At 36.8% G+C, this 19975-nt stretch overlaps 1 protein-coding gene across 1 annotated transcript in view; it reads right to left on the bottom strand.

Moving 5' to 3' along the window:
- LOC150039010 (usherin-like) overlaps positions 1-19975 on the bottom strand; it is a gene marked incomplete at its 5' end in the record, with an annotated part of 572498 nt that overhangs the window by 252406 nt on the left and 300117 nt on the right. The window contains one exon of the mRNA XM_090328110.1: positions 774-953. Within this exon, the coding sequence (XP_090184236.1) occupies positions 774-953 (180 nt within the window). The remainder of the gene's footprint in view (positions 1-773; positions 954-19975) is intronic.

A 19975-nucleotide genomic window follows, 5' to 3' on the forward strand; every position in this document is an offset into this window, starting at 1 on the left:
TCCATGTGAATTGTGTCTGAGTTTTTCCAGTAATATGTCCTTTGCTGCTCTTCATTTCTTAGTGAATAGAGAAAGACGTATTCTCAGCTTTGCTGCTCACAAAATCATGGCATCCTCCCCTAGTCTAGAGCACATTGGTTCCTGCAAGTTTGGTGAAAGAGCAGGCACCGAGGACTGTTCAGTCCTTTTCCTTGGCTATTTCCAGGAACTGCATTGCTGAACACTCGATGGAGAATCAAGCTCTATTTTTTGGAGGTAGGGTTTTGCCAACTGGGAGTAAATAAAAATCTCCCTTCTGGGAGGGAGATTTGTTCTCAGCATTAAGCTCCCTGAAGCACTCAGGAGAAGTCTGGAGTTGACTGTGGATCACAATAAGGCTAATTATGGCACTTTGGAATTGTGTGGGGTTTAAGAGAACTATTGAAATGAAAACATTCAAACTCTACTCCTTGTCACCTATGAAAGCAACACTAAGGAAGTGAAATCAGTGTAGATCAGTTGATCTGGTGTTGCCTATGGTTTTCATGAGTTGAACTCATTTCCTTACTTACGTAACTGGTTCATCACCTTTACAATTAGATGAGGCATCTTTTGCAGCACAGAATTAAAGCTTGACTTTAAAACACGCAACTTCTGAGTCTAGGTCAAGACTCAAGCAAGTGACATCTAAACAAAACGCATTTTTCCAATCTACTTAACATGGAAAGTCAGAAATGAACTACAGCGCTGATCAAGGTGTTCAGTGAGAGAGCCCACAGGTATGGTTGACTTACCCCCCGGAGGCATCACAAGTATAACAGGATCACTGGTCAAGCTGCCTTGGCTATTGGAAGCATTCACTTGGATCGTGTAGTTAGTAAAGAGAACCAACTCATTAATAGGCACCCAGACATTGGTCTCTTCAGTTCTGTGCATGATTTTTGTGCCGCTCAGGAGGGTGTAGTTATTACCTGCTGATTTAAAAGGAAAATGATTAAAAATAGTACGGTTCTATGAGTTCTTTCTTTCTGTGATTTGAATGTTTTCTTGGGTTCCTGTATGTACAACCCCAAAGAAAATGGTGAGGACAGTTCTCTAAAAGACTTTGTGTGGACACTCCTCACTATGCATCATTTGCAGGGCCAGGTGTCTGGGTTCGTATCTGTACTCCTATTTCACAGAAGGCAGAGGTTGGGAGGATGGTGGATTAAAGTCAGGGACTCCTATCTCAACAAACACATTACCTGTAGTGCCACACACAACAGCCGCAGCTATGTGAAAGGTGTAAGTAGCAGTATCTTGATTCAAGGCAAGCCATTATTACCAAAACCCTGAGACTCCATCTGAAAAATAGCTGAAGTAAAAGTGAGGCTGAGGATGGCTCAGATGGCATGGCACTTGTCAAGTAAGCAAAGATCCTGAGGTTAGGGGCCAGTATCACTGATATGTTTCTCTCTCTTTTTTTTTTTTTGCTCTCTGTTGAACAAAAGGAAATCTCAGTCAAACCTGTCATTTATTCATCCCAGTGACCAATGTGTCTTGACTGATCATTGAAGATATTATGAAATCGCATCACAAGTATCAGGTGTATGCTAAAAATGTAATCTATAAATTGATAATTTTATGTGTTGTTTATTGAGTTTTGTTTTTAATCTTTGAGCTTTCTTTGGAGTGAAGACAGAAGTATCACATTTCCCCTAAGTAGCTATAAAAGCTATGATGCCTATAAAAAATCTACTTATAGATTACATGTATCAATAAGTATGGATTTTCTGCTCTTACTTCTATCTACTTAGTCCTTCTTTAGGTCAGAATTATTCAGAATATCATCAAATGCATCAGGACATGGGAGGTAAATTGGTTTAGTTTGGTCAGATTATCTAAATTATTTTTTAGCATATGGGAAAATGCAGAAACTGCCTGGCCATATAAATATGTCACTTCCAGCCAGGTGTACCAGCTGCAAGTAACCAGACAATAATCTCATCCATGCAAAGTGGTGAAATTAAGGAGGATTGTAGCCTGTGGCCAGCCAGGGAAAAAAATGTTAAAAAGGCATCCTTTCTTAACGAATAAGACAAGTGTGGTGATTAACATCTGCTATCATAGTTATTTACAAGTTATAAGTTGGAAGACCAAAATCTGAAACTGTCTCCAGACAAAACACACTGGATATTATTAAAATAATCCTGAAAACACAGAAGGGCTTATAATGTGCCTCAAATGGTAGAGGCCCTTTCTAGAAAGTAGGAAGTAATTATCAAGTATCCAACCATTAACTTTTCCAACATTTCCAAGAAAATAATGTATTCTCAATAAAAAGATGCATAGCTTTTCAGTTGACTAAACCAACTAATATCACCTGTTACTTCATGCCATTGTCCTATCAGGTTATACAATTTTCATGAAACGTGAAGGAGACAAATTTTTTTATAAATATAAAGATAATAGTAAATATACCTACAGTGATTTTTTTGATAAGAAACTTAGCTGAACATTTTATTGCTGCAAGAATACAGAGATATGCCTTTTACGCTCAGAAGAAATTCCTAGCAGCATATGAAAATTTATTATTCCAGTCAAGGAATGGTTTATTCCAAAGAGAATAAATGATACATTTGGATACATTTGGCCATTTTTATTCATTTTCAGAAGATCCAGTTAAAGAGACATTCAAAGCTAAAGAATTGTTGTAGCATCTTGAATGGAAATGGATAATTTAAGCCTATGTGTTTGCAATGTATATTGGCAAGAAGTTCTGACACCTGCAAAACAGCCTGTGATCATTTCACTACACATTGGAATGACACCTTCAAATGATATCCTTTTAGTTTAGACTTCACTAGAAATTGTCAAGTTCTAACCACATGCATGCAAGATGGCTTTGGTACATATTAGAGTGTGTCTAAACCTGTAAAAAAATGGAGTTCCTATACTCAACAAATCTGACTAAGATTAAGTGCAAAATCAGGAGCTGGTAACTCTCACCTTATTTCTTTTCTTTTCTTTGCCAGTCCTGAACTTGAGCTCAGTGCCTGAGCTTTGTCCTTGGACTTTCTCAAGGCTAGAGCCTGAGCTTGAGCCTCAGCACCACTTCTGGCTTTTTTCTATGTATGTGGTACCAAGGAATCGAACCCAGGTCTTCATGCATGCGAGGCAAGCACTTTAACCACTAGGCCAAACTCCCGGCCCCTCTCTCACCTTATTTCTAATTAATCATCAAAAACTGGAAATGGAGCTGTGGCACAAATGGTTGAGTGCCAGCTTTAGCTTAAGAATGAAAGACCCAGAGTTCAAGCCCCAGATGAACTATAAGGCCTTTGTGATCATTATGGAAGAACAATTACATGATTAGCTTGGGAAGAATTGGAGTTTTGGGGCAGTTAGCTTCATATAGCATTCTCTGTTACAGCTGAAACAGCCACTGTCATTGTCACCTGCTGGGCTGTAAAACTTCCAAAAGGTCACCTTTTCCTACAGAGATCCAAGTACAGGCTTCCCTGGCTCTGAAGTAGTCAAATTTGCACATCTTATAAGAGACGGAAAGTTACAAAACAACAGCAAACATTCTACAGGTAAGTCATGAGAGCATTTAAACTTTTTTTTTTTTTTTTTACCAATTTCTAGCCAGGTACACATGAAAGATCAAAGAGTAAACATCTATGATTATCATATTGTCTGGAAGTATTTCCCCTTTGCCTTGTGTTTATTTGTTTCTGGTGCAAATTTTGAGTTACAAAACAAATGCTATTGCTAGCATTGAACATGGCATGACAGGAGGAAATATATTAAGTACTACTCTATTCTCAGTTTTCCAGATAACATTAATACATGGTAATTATACAATTAGTTGTAACATTTAAGTTCTAATTATAGAACAATGATTACTCAGTAATTATAAGAAGTATATAATTACTCAATAATTATGAGAAGTTTGCAATTACATAACCATTTTTGCTCAGCTCAAAAAGAAAAATATCACTAGTATATCTCCAGGCATGAGGCAGCTGAATGAATGTATTGTTCTCTCACTTCTACTAACATAGCTCAATACACATAGACCTAGCACCACTGACACCATTTCAACTCTCCAGGAAGTTCAAACAAACACCAAATTCAAATGCAAACAAGGACCTCATTTGCCAGTCAGATTGAAGCTTTATCTCATCCCATTCACTTTATCTTCCCTTTCTTGCTTTGCTCCTTAGTATTTGAACTCCTAGATACTGGGGACAGATTGTTAAAAAGGCAATCACACCCCTTCAGGGAGTATCTTTCTTTTTCTAGAAAAAAAAAAAACTTTCATTAAACCTCTTTTCACTTCATAAGCTTTGTTTTCAGTGGGTGGAAAATACAGTCCTGTTGGTTCAGCATCCAAAAAATGCTAAAGTGATTTGAATTTCCTATCACCGTTGGCCATTTCTGAGTATAAGTGGATAGTGCAGGTCAGTTTATACTGCTATTTTCTGGAACCATAACTCCCTACAACCCATATCCCTTGGGTATGAGTTTCAGCTGTGCTCCCAGCACCCCATAGGCTGTCTGGCTTTATTTCAACCAAAGGACTTTTGATTCTTTTTCTATCCTTTTGTTCCAAGTTTTACCTTTACCTACATCAAAATCATCTGGAGCTAGATCATAAACATTCATTTATCTGAGTTTCACCCCAGACCTACTGAGGAAAATATCAGAGACTAGAATCTAAAGCTTATTGGGTGATTTTGCTTCAGCACACTGAAGTTTGAGGAACTACTGATAGAGTTATACAATCGATAGATATTTAAATATGATTCAAATTCATTTCTTCTGCTTTGAAAAGCAATGAGATTGCATAATCATCCTTAATAAGGATGGCCTTAGCTTCTAACTTTGGGTGACAAGATGTTTATTCATGAAATAATGCATCTAGACAGAGTACAAAACTAATGTTTAAATGAGAGCTGTCTTTTCAGACTATAAAGTCAAATACAGCTATTCTATTACAAACGTAAAAATACGCACAAAGCAATTATAAAAGTGAGTAGTCATTATTGCATATCAGAGAACCATGTCTTTAGGATTTCTGATTTAAGTTCTTATTTTAACTTCCTCTATTTCCTTTCTTCCTTTCCTTCCTTTCTTCTCTGTCTCTCCTTCCTGGAATCCCCTTCTTCCTCTATGCCTCCTGTTCTCCCTCCCTCTCTCCTCTTTCTGTGTGCAGAGCAAAGGAAAGATTCTTTGTACATTGCATGAAAAAAGGAAACAAACATTGCATAGCTCACATACATTAAAAAAGAAATTTGTAACTTCTATTTCAGGCATTCCACCTTCTAAAGATTCTTTTTTTCCATATATTTTTATTATAATTAATAGAAGGGTTACATTATATTCACCAGACAGAAGGTGCATTACTTCACAAACATTGATACCCTTTCTCATGTCTTGGTCCCCATTTCCCTCTCCTCATCTCCTCATCTTGTTTTCCCCCCTTCCCTATCCAATTTCAAATAACCAAATATGCATATAAACAATGTATCAGATAACAAGTGAAATACTATAACAATATGAGATAGCAAAAGAGATGAGAGATAACATAGTGATTAAGGACAACAATCACTCATTATATGGCTTTTGTTTCTGTATCCTGGATGTTCTAAAGGTTCTTTTAAGGTGTTAAAACTTTCCCATTTTCCTATTGCATTTTTAGGGAAGTGTCAAGTGAAGAAATGGTTAAAATATATTTTGTATGACCAACAGGTTTTATTTACCAAGAATCTTTCCTATCTCTCCTTCAGCTTTAAATATGAAGTCCTACTAAAATGTTAATGACTTCCATGCTCATTTGGTGAGGTGAAAGTCTTAATGCTCTTATCTGTGGACTAGCATAATATTTTCTATGCATTTTTTTTAAAAATAAAAGCCAATGCAATGGTTATGTTCACATGTATGATGGTGTCTTAGGAGTTTCATCCTATGGGATTCTGGAGATTGAAATAATGTAAGTAGATATCCTTTCCCATTCTGGTTATAATCATTGTCTCAAGAATTTTAATGCACCATATATTCCATAATTTTTTTCCTCTATGCTGTTCTGTTCTGACCTTTTCAATATTCTATAATTTGACTGGCTGGCCATTTCAGTTCTCTCCTTTTTACAGCCTTATTAACTTGTAGGGAAGAGGTGAAATGAACAACCAATCAGAATGCATAATACTGCAAAGGTCAGCCTAGCCCTGTATTGTACTACCGCACATGGAATACTGTGTGCCAGACATTAACATCCTGATATCTTATTCATGTGACAAAGATTGTAACAAGAACCGAAAATGGCACAACATGAATCCATTCTCATGACAAAGACTATAATGAGAAATGACAGCGAACAAACCAAACTGATTCTTGTTACCTTGTGAGGATTGTATATGTCAGACTTGGGCCTGCTTTGAGTTAGCCTTTTCCTGAATCCAATTACAACTTAACATAGAAAACATGTTAACTCATTTTCCTACTTCCAGCGATATATGTACAAAGAAAAAGCGAGGTTTTCCTTGTGCTGCAATCTCAAATTTAGAAATCTCAGCTACACTTCACTGTCATAAAACTCTACCAAGTCCAAAAGGCAAAGACATTAAAGGTTTTACTTCAGATCAAGACAAAGAAGCAAAGCCACCCTTTGCTAATAAGTCTAAGTCACTCTAGATAGCACCTATTAATATTTAAGCTACTTTTATTTTACCTACCAAATCTATCCTCCAGATTCCATCATTTTATAAATCTTCTTGTGGTAAAGAATCTCAAGGGGGCCAGGCACTTATTTTGTAATTAATATATGGACAAAGAAACTCTGCTCTGGGGCTCTATTTTTTGTTAATCTACAAAGTATGCATTGATCCCTATCTACATGGCTTTATTTTTCACAGGATGATTTGAAAAAGGAAGGAAATACTAGCTTGTGAACCTCTTAATCCTCTAAGAAGGATAGTGCTGTGTTAATACATTACAACCTTTTTTTTTAACCATTAATGTAATTCCTGTTAAAGTGATTTTAATTAGTTGTTATCTAATAGAAGCTGTGCTCCTTTGACTCTTCTTTAAATCTGTCATTTTTGCAGAATGACAAATGTACTTCAGGAAATTCACAAAGTGTTTCATGCACAATAGATACTTCGAAAAACAATGCCCGGATTGTGCTTAGGTGCATGCATTCACACAGCTCTGTGATACAAAGGATCTTTTGGCATTCTTCTGTTTAGCTCTTGTTCAAATGTAAGGGCTAGGATACACCTAACATTGCACAGTCACCTTCCTGACAATTTGAGACACTTTAAAAACCTCACTTGGGGCAGGGTTTATTCTTATCAAGTTTGCTCAGGGTAAACCACAGTTAAGATTTTCCTACATGCATTTAATTTTATTAACATCAGAAGAGTCATAGAGCCAGGAGGATATGCAGAATCTCTGTGTTTTGTATTTAACAGTGCTGCGAACCTAAAAGCTGCTCTAAATAATGTCTATTGACAAAGAAAGGAAAAAACATACCCATGTTTATAAAGAGTAATGAAATGTGATCCGTTTTCATGAAACATGTAATGTGAGCTGCCAGGTTTATTTTTCTATTTTGATTTATTTCTTTCCACATGGAATGTCTTATATTTTCCCAAATGAACTAATGCCTTCCATTATTTCCCTGTTGAGCGCTATACTGGCAAGGCAAAAGTGCTTCTATAGAAAGTGCTCTTCAGCTTCCAGCTAAATAGTCAGCAGGAACAGGACTATTTTCTCACTGGTAAATGTTCCCTTCTGAAGCTCCGGAACAGCATTACGACACACTGCCTGTGCTGAACCTTTACTGCTATTGTCACTAAGCAGATAACTCAACTGCTTTTATTGATCCCAGAGCACAGTCCCTCACCTATCTGTCATTTAACGAAATGTTTAGGATTCACCTTTTACTGCCAGGATTTATATGTGCTTGAGACGCTTCTTAAGTTTGAGGACAGTGACAATTTGGGCAGTTTAGTGTTGGGGTGAGAATTGTGGTGCTCTGTGGATGGCTTTTACCTGCTCTGCTTGCAGCAGTCATGTGAATATCCCGATTGTAGCTATGTGTTGGGGTGCTCTGGTATTGTTACAAACACAGCAACTCAAGACAATATACGTTTAGGATCTTTGTAGGTTAGGAGTATGCGTCTAGCTTACCAGGAACCTTGCTTACTTCCACAAAAGGTGCAGTTATGGCAATATCTAAGTCCATTTCCAACAACCAGGAGGACTGTGAATGGCATTCAGTTCCCTGAAGGTTGTCAGGACTGGGGAGGGGGTGGGGAGAGAGGGGTCTCAGTCTCTTCCTGGATTTCACTTAGGGTTGCCCTTGGTTACTTGTTATCTGGGGTTCACTGTCATTTTCCCCTCATATGAAGCTCTACATTAGAGCCACTTGTGGCACTCCCCATAGGTAAAGCACCTCTTTATCACATGGTACAATCAGTGTTTCCCCCATGGAAGTGACATTCCAATTCCTTTGCCATAGTCCATGGTTAGAAACAAATAGCTGATTTGGGCCGCACTAAACAAGAAATTAGAAATGGAGAACCATCACTTAACGTCCTACCATAATCTAGCCTATGGGTTTAAATCATGCTGCTGGAACTAGATGTGTGTGTGTGTGTGTGTTTGTGTGTGTGTGTGTGTGTGTGTGTGTGTGTAAATAGGTAATCAAACACAACCAAATAGGAGTAGCATTGCCGGGTGCAGTGGCTCACGCTGGTAATCCAAGCTAATCAGGAGGCTGAGATCTGAGGATCAAGGTTCAAAGCCAGCCCAGGCACAAAAGGACCTGAGACTTTTATCTCCAGTTAACCTCTAGAAAATGGGAAGTAGCTCAACAGTAGGGCAGTAGCCTTGAGCTGAAGAGCTCAGGAATAGTGCCCAGGCCAAGTTCAAGCCCCATGACCCATTTAAAAAAAAAAAAAAAAGAATAGCATTAACAAAAATCAGCCAAAACTTTTGAGGGAGCAGATACAAAAGGGAAAAGGAATAGAAGAATAGCATTCACTCTCAAACTAAGCACAGAAGAAAGCCATGTAACCAAAACCCTGGCCTCAAAGTTGAGATTTGTAGAAGACTGAGCAAGAAGCAAAAGAAGTAGGTTTAAAGGTCAAAATAAATGCAGTAGAGACAGAGCTGTCATTCTTGTAAGCAACATGAAGTTAAAGGAAGAAAGAAAATGTGTGAAATATTGAGACAAAATAGCCATGAATCCTTGGAGAAAATAATACACAATCCTTGTAAGATGAATATATATGTATTATACATATATATATGCACAGTATGTATGTATTATTGTGCCAGAGGAAAACACACACTGGAAAAATTTTTAAACCTACAAATTGAGAAAGGTCTGAAATGTTGTTCATGATGGCTCAATTACAAGTACTGAGATTTCAGTGAATGTTATTTTTTCCTATTATATGGCTCTTAAATTAGCATTGATAATTTTTGTAACAGAATCATGAGATGTTTTAAATAACCAAAGGAAGTTCCTAAGTTATACCTTAACCTCTGAACAAACCATAAAAGGATCAGAGATCTGTGAACTAGACCTTACAGATAAAATTTGTTCAGGTGCTTGTTTGTTTAAAGTTTGATTAGAACAAAGGTAGTACAAGGCATTCCTGTGCTACCAGGAAAGAATCTAATAGTTATGGGAAAGAACATAGAAATATTTACTAATGAGGATTCTTTAGTCCTCATTAGAAAAAGCTTGCCAGTGTCTAAATTCACCTATAGGAGAAACTAGTTCTTAATTGTTGTGCCTACCTGAACAAGAACCACGTATAATTTTGAGACTGATGCTCTTGATTCAACTCCCTCCTTCCCTCAAGCCTCTCTGTTTCTGTCTTTGTCTCTGTCCATCTCTCTCTCTCTCTCAGCCCAGGCTGGCCTCAGTCTAAAATTTTCCCTCTTTCAATCTTTTGAATAGCTAGGATTACTTGAACCAAAGGTTGCCTACCTCAACCGAACTCTCCAAACAGTGCAATGGGATATGTGCAAAAACATGCATTCCTACATGGAATGCTTCAACATGTACAAATGCTCTTATTTCTTTCATTATTTATCAGTTCTAAGTGTAAAGTTACAGGAAGAGAAATAAGCAGGAATGAAGTATGTTTTATATATAGAGAGAGATTATGCTAATTCCAGGTTCCCTGGAAATTCACCAATAGATGTTCAAATACTTTTGGGTATATGATAGTAATCACTCTTGCAATGTGTTAATAAGAGTAGATGAAGCATAAATAATGCATCTCTAGATGAACATAGATATTTTGATTGAGTATATTCTCTCAACTGTTTATGAAAGACATTTTAAAATTGTTCTTAGTTATGTAATAAGAAGAAAATCAGACTTAGGTTATTTTTCCAAACCAAGAATTACATATTTCTACAGTTTCCTTTTTTGTGTGTGTGTGTTGGTTGTAGGGATTGAACTCTGGGCCTGAGAGCTGTCCCTGAGTTTGTCAGCTCAAGGATATTATTCTACCACTGTGCCACAGTGCCACTTCTGATTTTCTGGAGGTTAATTGGAGATCAGAGTCTCATAGACTTTTGTGCCCAGGCTGGCTTTGAATCATGATCCTCAGATCTCAGCCTCCTGAGTAGCTAGGATTACAAGCGTGTGTCACCACACCTGGCTCAGAAGGTGTCTTTCTAAGCTATATAATTATAGACTGAAAAGGGACCAGCCTAGATAGCTCTCAAAGGCATTATGCTCACATTAAGTGTTCTTTCATTGCTAACCTAGAGCAGTTGTTAGAGTTTAGTTCTAAAGGACATGTGTGAAAATAGATAGGAGCTTTGTCATGAGAAGTAGTTACTCACCTAATAACACCCTATGGATATAGCTTATAATCACCAATTGTATTAATAGGCTTGGATTAAAAGAAAGAACCAAGTTATTTTTAATCTTGATTTCGTTTTCAGAAAAACACTGAGAAATTTGAACTGTTGAATCATGTGGAACTTATAATTTCAGTATTTACCTTTTAAATCTCTGCTCATTCTTTGGGCTTTCATTGTCAGCATATCAATGAATAATATTCTGTTCTTTTTAAACCTGTTTGTAACTCATAAATGCCAATGAGTATTCCTTTCTTTGGGGAGATGATCAGAAAGAAACTAGCTTTAAAGAAAAAAAAAAAAGCAGACCTGGGGATCTCCAATCCATAATCAAATACCTAGATTGATTGGGTCACTTGCATTCCTATTGATTTCAATTGGAGTAGCTCACCCAAGGGAATAATAAAAATGTGGAATAAAGCTGATTTATGAGAACAAAATAAATCCTTTGGTGAGTGGTAATGAATTGGTACTATTTAACCCTTTCAATCACGGATTGAAAAAACTATTTATTCTTTAAGAATGCTGAGCTAGGCGAATGAAATCCTATCAGAAATGTCAATATTTCCAAGTGCCATTACACTCTGTTGTATGCCCGAGGAGAAATGCTGCTGTAAAGTTGATGAAAGGCACTGTTTGACATATGACATAGTTTTAGCTTTCCTACACCAACTTCTACATGTCATCACAAATGATGAACCTATAGATCCAAAGTATTGTGAAATCACTCAATAAATGTTTATTGTACTTATTTACATGATTTATAAGACATTTGAGAAGTAAGGACAAAAATATGTTGGTCCAACCCCAACTGCATTTATTTATTTAGGGTTTTTTTTTCCCTCTCAGTGTAATTGTGCTTTATTTTACCCAAAACTTGGGGGCTATCCTGAAGGTAGCAGGGCTATTCAGGAGAGATGCTTTCTGTTTGATTTAGGACCACCTTTGCCTTTCTAGAAAAAAAAAGATAATTTGTAGATAAAAAAAATTAGTCACGTCACATTCCTAGAAATCTAGTAGCAGAATATCTCCAGTAGCTGGGGCCACGGATCTTAATTTTAGCTCATCCATGATTGTAGTGTCTTCTAGATAGCTCTGTACCAGCACTTTCCATCGTCATGGCTATGAGCCACCTGACTATTTGACACTACAAGTGTGGTTAGCATGGCTTAGTCGTACTTGAGTGGTAGTGATGTGGCTAGCCATACGGGTCAGACATTTTGTTAAAAACAAGTCCTCGACTCAGTTACTGGTCACTTGGCATGTGAATCTATACTCTGAACTGTTTTTCTTATCGAATCTAAATAGATATTAAACAGTTCTGCTGGAAATGCTCATCACTCAAATGGAAGTATGCTACATGTATAAAATATGCACAAAGCTGTGTGCCAGTGGCTTACACACCTGCAATGCTGCTTACTCAGCAGGCTGAGATGTAAGAAATTGCAGTTCCAAGCTAACCTGGGCAGAAAAGTCTATGAGACACTTGTCTCCAATTAACCATCAAAAAGCCAGAAGTGGAGGAGTGGTTCAAGTGGTAAAGCATCAGATAAGGCAGTTTCTATATAGACTTAATATGGAAAATAAAAATGTATTATTATTAAGACATTTTATAAACTGAAATGATTACTGGCTGCATTTTATTGTATAAGGAACCCTAATAAATTTCAAATTTTAAGGTACATACCAGAAAATTCAAAATTACGTATGAACTTATGTTACATTTCTATTTGGCTCTACCATTCTAATGTGCTAGAAAAATCAATGCACCTATATAATATAATTTCCTCTTAAACCAAAGGAGAGGAAACTCATTGCTCTGGGATCTGCCTCTGCCTACTTTTACAAAATGAGGGTAAAAGTTGTTTGTTTGCTCGTTGTTGTTTCTGTGGCCAATCCTGGAGCTTGAACTTGGGGCCTGGGTTATGTCCCTGAGGTATTTTTGCTCCAGGATAGAACTCTACCATTTGAGTCTACTTCCAGCTTTTTTGGTATTTGATTGGAGATGAGAGTCTCATGGGCTTTCCTACCAGGGCTTCTTAAAAGTGAGATCCTCAGATTGCTGTCTCCTGAGTAGACAGGATTACAGGCATGAGCCACTGACCGGTGCCAAGCGAGGGCAAAATTTTCATTCATAGAACAAGTCATTCTGTTCAAAACCTTGCATTTAATTCACAGCTAAGAAAGCTTCTTTCAAAAGCAGTCCTTGAAAGAAAGTGCTATAAAGAGCAGGCTGATTTGTTCCCTCTTTTGTCAATGCACTTGGCACTGTCATGGTATTTGGTGAAAGTATATAGAGGTAACTTTACCCTTACTTGCATAAAAAGGCTTTCAAAAAATTAATACACTTTCACTATTTACCATCAAACATAATGCAATTCAGATTGATCATACCATAATTATTATAGCATAATAATTTTCTAGTATTATAACTTTTCATAGATGCCATGCTGAGTAAATCATTAAACAGGAAACAGGGAACAAGTCAAAAAGATGATAAGAAGCCCTATTATCATAAAGGAATAAATTATTGGGGAAGTGGCAAAATGAACCACTTTAAGTTTAAGAGAGTCAAATGACAGCAAGATGATAACAGACAACAATTGCAGTGGGTTGAGCTTCTGAAGACGTGGAAGTGTAAGATTTTTAAAGCATCCCTTGCATAATGAGTGTGCATCTTCTGTTTCCAGGTTCTCATGAGAGTTTGAGGTTTAAGGCCTCTTTCCTAAAATCCTTTGATAATTTTACTATGAAATGAAACATGCTGTACACTAGCCTGTTTTCTTCTTTTCCCTTCTGACATTCCTTGTGTGTCTCATTGTAAGATAAGTTTTTGTTTATTGAAAATTTGACAAGTATCTCAGAAAGTAGAAGTTTAAACTACCTAAAAGTTCAAGAAAATCGGTGCTATTATCTTAGGATTTTGGGGTGTAGCCTTTCATATTAATTTACATATCTGTAAAATCTATCGTATCTTGCTATCATACAATTTTATGCTGCTATTATATATGTAACGATCTCTCTTTTTTCCTTATGTTCAAATCCCAGGACTGGAAATAAGAATAATAATAATAATAAACCTAAGAGGTCCAAAACATTATTAATGTATCCCCACCATATGATAGTACTATCCAACAGAGAATATTTTTTGTGTGTGAAAAGTTCATGGTAGTACAATTTAAAGAATGTTTGTAGTAATATCACAAATATATTTATACATCATGTAGCCATGAAAACACACACATACACATACTCATGCACCACTTTGTAGTAAAATAAAAAGTACATGCTGAAATGAAAATATAATACATATAAACCAGTATTATTTAAACAAAACTTGCTCTGAAACTTTTTTCAAAGCTAAGCCAAGCTAGTATTTAAATACTGACTCTAATATTACTATGTATTCCATAATGATTAAATTCTTGCCACAAATTAAGCATGCAAAAACCAGCTCCATTCAGGTAGGTATATGGTGGCATACAACTATAGGTACAAAATATGTGTTCGTTTCCTGACTAATTTTCCAAGTGACACTCACCACCTATAATGCATACTTTCTTAAATCCTGTTATTTACCTCTTAAAAAAGGAGGAGGGATTTTATTTTTTCAATTACTCAAATGCTTCCAAAGCCAAAATTATATCATTTGAAAGTGACTCTAGTTTCTCTCTAGTAGTCTCCTTTCAGGAAGGCCTGGAGTAGATAGGGCTCCTCTATAACTGTGTAGGAAATGGTATGAACAATATGAATTTCACTCTGAAATATCATCCCCACTGGTGCTTCTCTGAGTTGCATCTTACTACAGGAAAAGGACCAGGTTACAATTTGTATTACCATGTCGCATCATGATCTGAATGGATACAACAGCACAGTGTATATGTGTTTATTATGTCAAGAAAATAGCCAATTAGATATTAGACACAAATTCAATAGGCTCCTGTATGAAGTAGAGAAGAGATGAGTGTTCAAATAAGTTTGATAAATGAATGTTTGACTCCCTTCCTATGAGAGAACGCATCCTAATTACGCATTTCTATAGCTTCATTGGCCATGACACGATATACAATCAGAAGTGCCAATATGTACTCAGTGAGTATGTATTCTACAGCCAAATGTTTACAACGACACAGAGCTTATGACACCCATTCATATTTTGCCATGGATAGAGAAATCATTTTTTTCCTTTATAACTGTGGTGTTTATACCTCCAGAAATGTGCTGGAGCTTTATGCAAAGATAGGCCCTTTCGTTCGTTCATTCGTTCTTTCCTTCCTTCCTTTTTTCTTCCCTCCTTCTCTCCCTTCTTCCCTCCTTCCTTCTTTCTCTTTGTTTAAGGAAAATTAGCTTTTCAAATTAATACTTCAATTTTATACATCAACCTATGTCTCTTATTTCGGTATAAAAATCTCTGAAAATAGGGAGACAGCTCGGAGCTGTTGTCTATAACGAAAAGAACCAAACTATGGCATTCATTCAATTTCCTCTGTCTCTATAATAAATTGTACAGTCACTGATTAGATTATGTGAGTAGAAACACAGTCAATATCTTTAACTTGTCAGCCCTTGAGAATGTGTGTAAGACAGACTATTCCCTGCTGCTGGATTTTAACTTTTCAGTCTAGGAGAGAGTTAAACATTCCTTGGCCTTCCCTTCTGAAAATATGAACGCAGAAATCTGAACCAGTAGCCTCCAAAGAAGTGGACCAAGGACAAGTCCAGAGTACTGCCAGCAGCCTGGCAGGCTCCCTGCTGCTTTTTTCCTCCTCCTTCAAACTAGACTTTCTAAGATCTCATTCCTGCTGCCTGACCCTCTAACTCATTACAGGGAAATGAATTCAAATTGCTTGAAAAGAAGCTGCCTCTTTTATCTTCCCACTGACTGACAAGCAACTACAAAGTTCTCCGACGGGATTCCAGGTTACAAGCTGTACTGCATCACCAGAGCAATTCCCTCACTGGCGGGTTTTCCCAGAGGGCAGAGTGTCAGATATACTGCATGGCTTGCAAGATAGCTCTAAAAGTGTGCATTTCCCTCTACACTAAAAAACAGACATCAGGGGCTATAAAACAAGCTGCCTGCTTCTTACAGCACCAGCAGACTCCTTGGAAGTCTAAGAGTTCCTCATGCATAATTATTATCTTTATCTTTCAAGAAAACAAATGCTTCCCTATCTTTGTTTCCGCTCTTGCAATTTTCAGAAAACAAGAATTTGTTCCGAGAGAAAAGGCATCCAGAGAATCAGGTTGTATGCAAAGCTCTCTGAATTTCTCCAGGTAATCTTGAAAGATGGATTGCTTTTTCTTGTTTTGTCTAGATTTGGGCACGATTTACAGTATATTTACAGTATATTTGAATATAGTGACAGTTGCAATTGGCAATGCCTAATCAAATTAGAACTGTTCTGGCCAGTGAGATTTTACAATTACTTTTTTAAAATCCATTGAGGTAGTTTACAGGCAGCTGAAGTTATATTTTCTTTACTTGTATAGTCAGCTCCCCTTTCTTCCTGTTTTCCCCACCCTGTCCCTCTCCCTCACCTGAGTTTCAGAGGTGGTGGACCAAGATTCAACCACTTGATAGGGTGGATGTTAGGATAAGATTACAAAGGAGGTGGAAAGATGCAAGCTTACGGAGGGAAGGAAGGAAGAAAGAAGGAAGGAAGAAGGAAGCAAGCAAGGAAGGAAGGAAGGAAGAAAGGAAGGAAGGAAGGAAGTTATAAAACTACCACTAATCCTACACTTTTCTTGCTCATAAGAACTGATGACTAACTTTTAAAAATGACTGAGATGTTTTAACAAGTATAAGCTTAGAAATATCTCTATCTCTACTCTATCTGTCTATCTATCTGTCTGTCTGTCTGTCTGTCTGTCTGTCTGTCTGTCTATGGCCTCTGGGTGGGGGTAGTATTTAGGAAGTTATCCCATGTCTACCCTTCTTCGTCTTTTGCACCTTGACAAATTCTATTCTGCCTTCTGGTAGCCTGCCCTTTGCACAGGTTTTGCCTGTAGTTCATTACTGTTACTGTTCCTGCTTCTTGTGAGTAAACCCAGAACCCTAGCCTCACCCATTCCTCAGAATTTCGCTATTCTCTATCTCTTTGACCTTGTTGCTTTGGTGTCAGTCTCTTGTGGTTATCATTATCATCACCTGTAGAAAGGAAGGCAGGCACGTGAAAAGAAGCACAGGGAATGTAAAGTTATGGAATAAATACATCAAGGCCATTTTCCTGAGTAAGCAATGAAGGTGAAGATGCCCTGTTCACCCCCAAGTCTTATCTTAGTAGTGTGGCTCATTCTTCATAGCAACAACTGTGATTGCTTTGCTATGAAATCATCACCTAGGCTTTTTTGTCACTAAAAATGGAGAAATGGAACCATTCTTAAATACTACCTTCACCCAGAGGCCATATCTATCTGTCTGTCTATCTCTATCTATCTGCCTGTCTATCTATCTATCTATCTATCTATCTATCTATCTATCTATCTATCTATCTATCTTTTTTTCTAAGTTTATACTTGTGGTTAAAACATCTTCTCAGTCCTTTTTTGCCTTTTTATTTTTATTTTTTCTATTAAAGAATTTATTAATATTGATTTTTGCATCATATTTCAAATGATGTATTTAACAAACAAGTATTCAAGAAGGGAATCTCTATATACAGTCACTGGCACTTAGATTTTAGAACATAATTAAAATTAGGCTGAGGATTTGTATGTCATAGATACATATTAATCTATGTAATAAAACATTATGTCTATAGAGTCATTTTTATGTCTATGTAGTTGTGTTCATATTCCCAATACCATGTCCATAGCATTGGCTAGAGTCATCAGTTCTTATGAGCAAGGAAAGTGTAGGATTAGTGGTAGTTTTATAACTTCCTTCCTTCAGTCCTTTTTTCCTCCCTCCCTCCCTCCAACTCTTCCTCTCTCCTCTTTCTTTCTTTCTTTCTTTCTTTCTTTCTTTCTTTCTTTCTTTCTTTCTTTCTTTCTTTCTTTCTCTTTCTCTCTCCTTCCTTTCTTTCTTTCTTTCTTTCTTTCTTTCTTTCTTTCTTTCTTTCTTTCTTTCTTCTTTTCCCCCTTCCCTTCCCTGTCCTTTCTTTTCAACCTCCTTTTAAAATTAGAAACATATATGAAAACAAATACAGGATCACATGCATGCAGATATATACAAATCAATTCACTAAAGTATGGTATATGCAAGAAAAAGATTGAGAGGGTGTCACTCCTTGGAATGACTGAATTATAGTTCAATAAAAAGAATACCAGCAACCCGAAACATGGTATATCAAAGGAGGGTGAAATCAACAAGAGGGGCAAAGAAGAATGGAGAGTGGAAGGGTAGGCAAATATAGTCATATGCATAATGAATCTAGGTAAAAATGCAACCAGGTTCCTTGATGAGATAGGGGAGGTGAGGGGAGAATGATGGAAGGGAGAAACTTGTAAACTGATATCTTGAAATCTTTGTTCACTATTAAAGATAACAACAACAATAAAAGCAGCATGTTAAACTAAACTGAACTCCTACACAAATAAAAGGATTCGTTCCTGTTCAGAGGCAATCTCTGTTGGGGAAGATAAATAAATCATCCCCAAATTAGTTTGTTGTATCTGTCACCATTCAGGAAGAATTTTAAGAGATCTATGAAATGATCATTATACCTATCTGATATTATCAATCTGCTTTCCAAATATGAAAGTCATATTTCTCTTTGCTGATGCTGAAAGATTATTTTTATTTGCCTCTATAATCCACATTTCTCTCCTTCCTCCCCAACGCCGCCCCTAGTAGATATCTTTAGTCTCTGTTACAACACAAATAGGGGATTAGAAGAAAGGGGCATTTGAAGATGAAAAGGAAGCTACAATCCAGTTTTGCAGTACAGGCAAGAGTTAGCAGGGCACAAAGGACTCAGCAATTAGCACACTCTGGTGCTCTGCATTAGAAGCTCAGACACAAAACAATCTGTCAGGTTATCAAGCAATGAAGATCACTTTCCAGTTCATTCGAAAGGAAGGATAATGAAGAATTCAACAATTCGCAAAAGGCTTCACAATCGTGGCTTCAGAAAAGAGCAGGATGGGGTATTGTCTAAGAATAGGATGAGGGCAAAGATCTAAAGAAAGGCGAGTGGTAAAAAGACTACCATTTGTAAAGAAAGAATTCTACAGGAACTCAGGAGATTTTCTTTTTCTCTTCAGGTCATTTTCTGTTCTTTCTTCTTGACAACGAGATGTTTTGTATCATGTACAGTAGAAAATAAATGTTTCCAACTTTATAATGGTTGTCAACTTCAGCTCTTAAAATAGAATTTGTTTTTTGGTATTTGGTTAGAATTTTTAACAGACTTTGTAAATTTAAAATCAGTTCATCATTAGCCAGGTTCCTACTACTATGATCTTAATGAGTTTAGACTTTATTACTAAGTAGGCACAGTTGTTTTATTTAAAAATAGAGCATTGAATCTGTAAAAGAAAAAAAAACTATTGTAAATCTTTTACCTACTATTTGAATGGTGAATTAACATTTGTAATGAGAAAAAAAATGCTGAAGGTTTTGTCTAGTGATGGCTCACCTAAGCAACATGAGTGAGTACTCTTGAAAGCCATTGATAAAAATGGTCATCACAGGTGAGTGGATGACACTTGCAGAAAAAAAAAAAAACAAACTGATATGGATCAACCAACCCCTCTGCCCCGGAACAGAAGTAGAACCTGACAGAACTGCATGCTAGTGCTTACTTGTATGTAGTAATAGAAGACATTGACATGTAAGGGAAAATATATTCTAATGTATTTCAGTGAGGTGGGGTGATGCTAATTTTTGCCACTCTGTTTGTCATTGCTGTCATTCTCACACTATATTTTCACACTCAAGTGACTATAATACATTTTCTTTTTAACAAAGGGAAAGGCCTAGTTGCTTGTCAAATTAACTTTGTTCTACTTCTTGTACAAGCACCTACGTTCTTTGATATCAGAATGACTAGCTTTCTCTGAAAATGCTAGAAGGATAATTTTTCTCAGATTTGGCACATGCAGTTCATCAGGTTACATTTTCTAAGTGATCAAATTTCTGTGCTTTTAGGGAAAGTAACAACAAATTCAAGTA

The sequence above is a fragment of the Megascapheus bottae genome, unplaced genomic scaffold (genome assembly GCF_031878675.1).
Source record: "Megascapheus bottae isolate mThoBot1 unplaced genomic scaffold, mThoBot2.hap1 H_1, whole genome shotgun sequence".
NCBI classification, from domain to species: domain Eukaryota; kingdom Metazoa; phylum Chordata; class Mammalia; order Rodentia; family Geomyidae; genus Megascapheus; species Megascapheus bottae.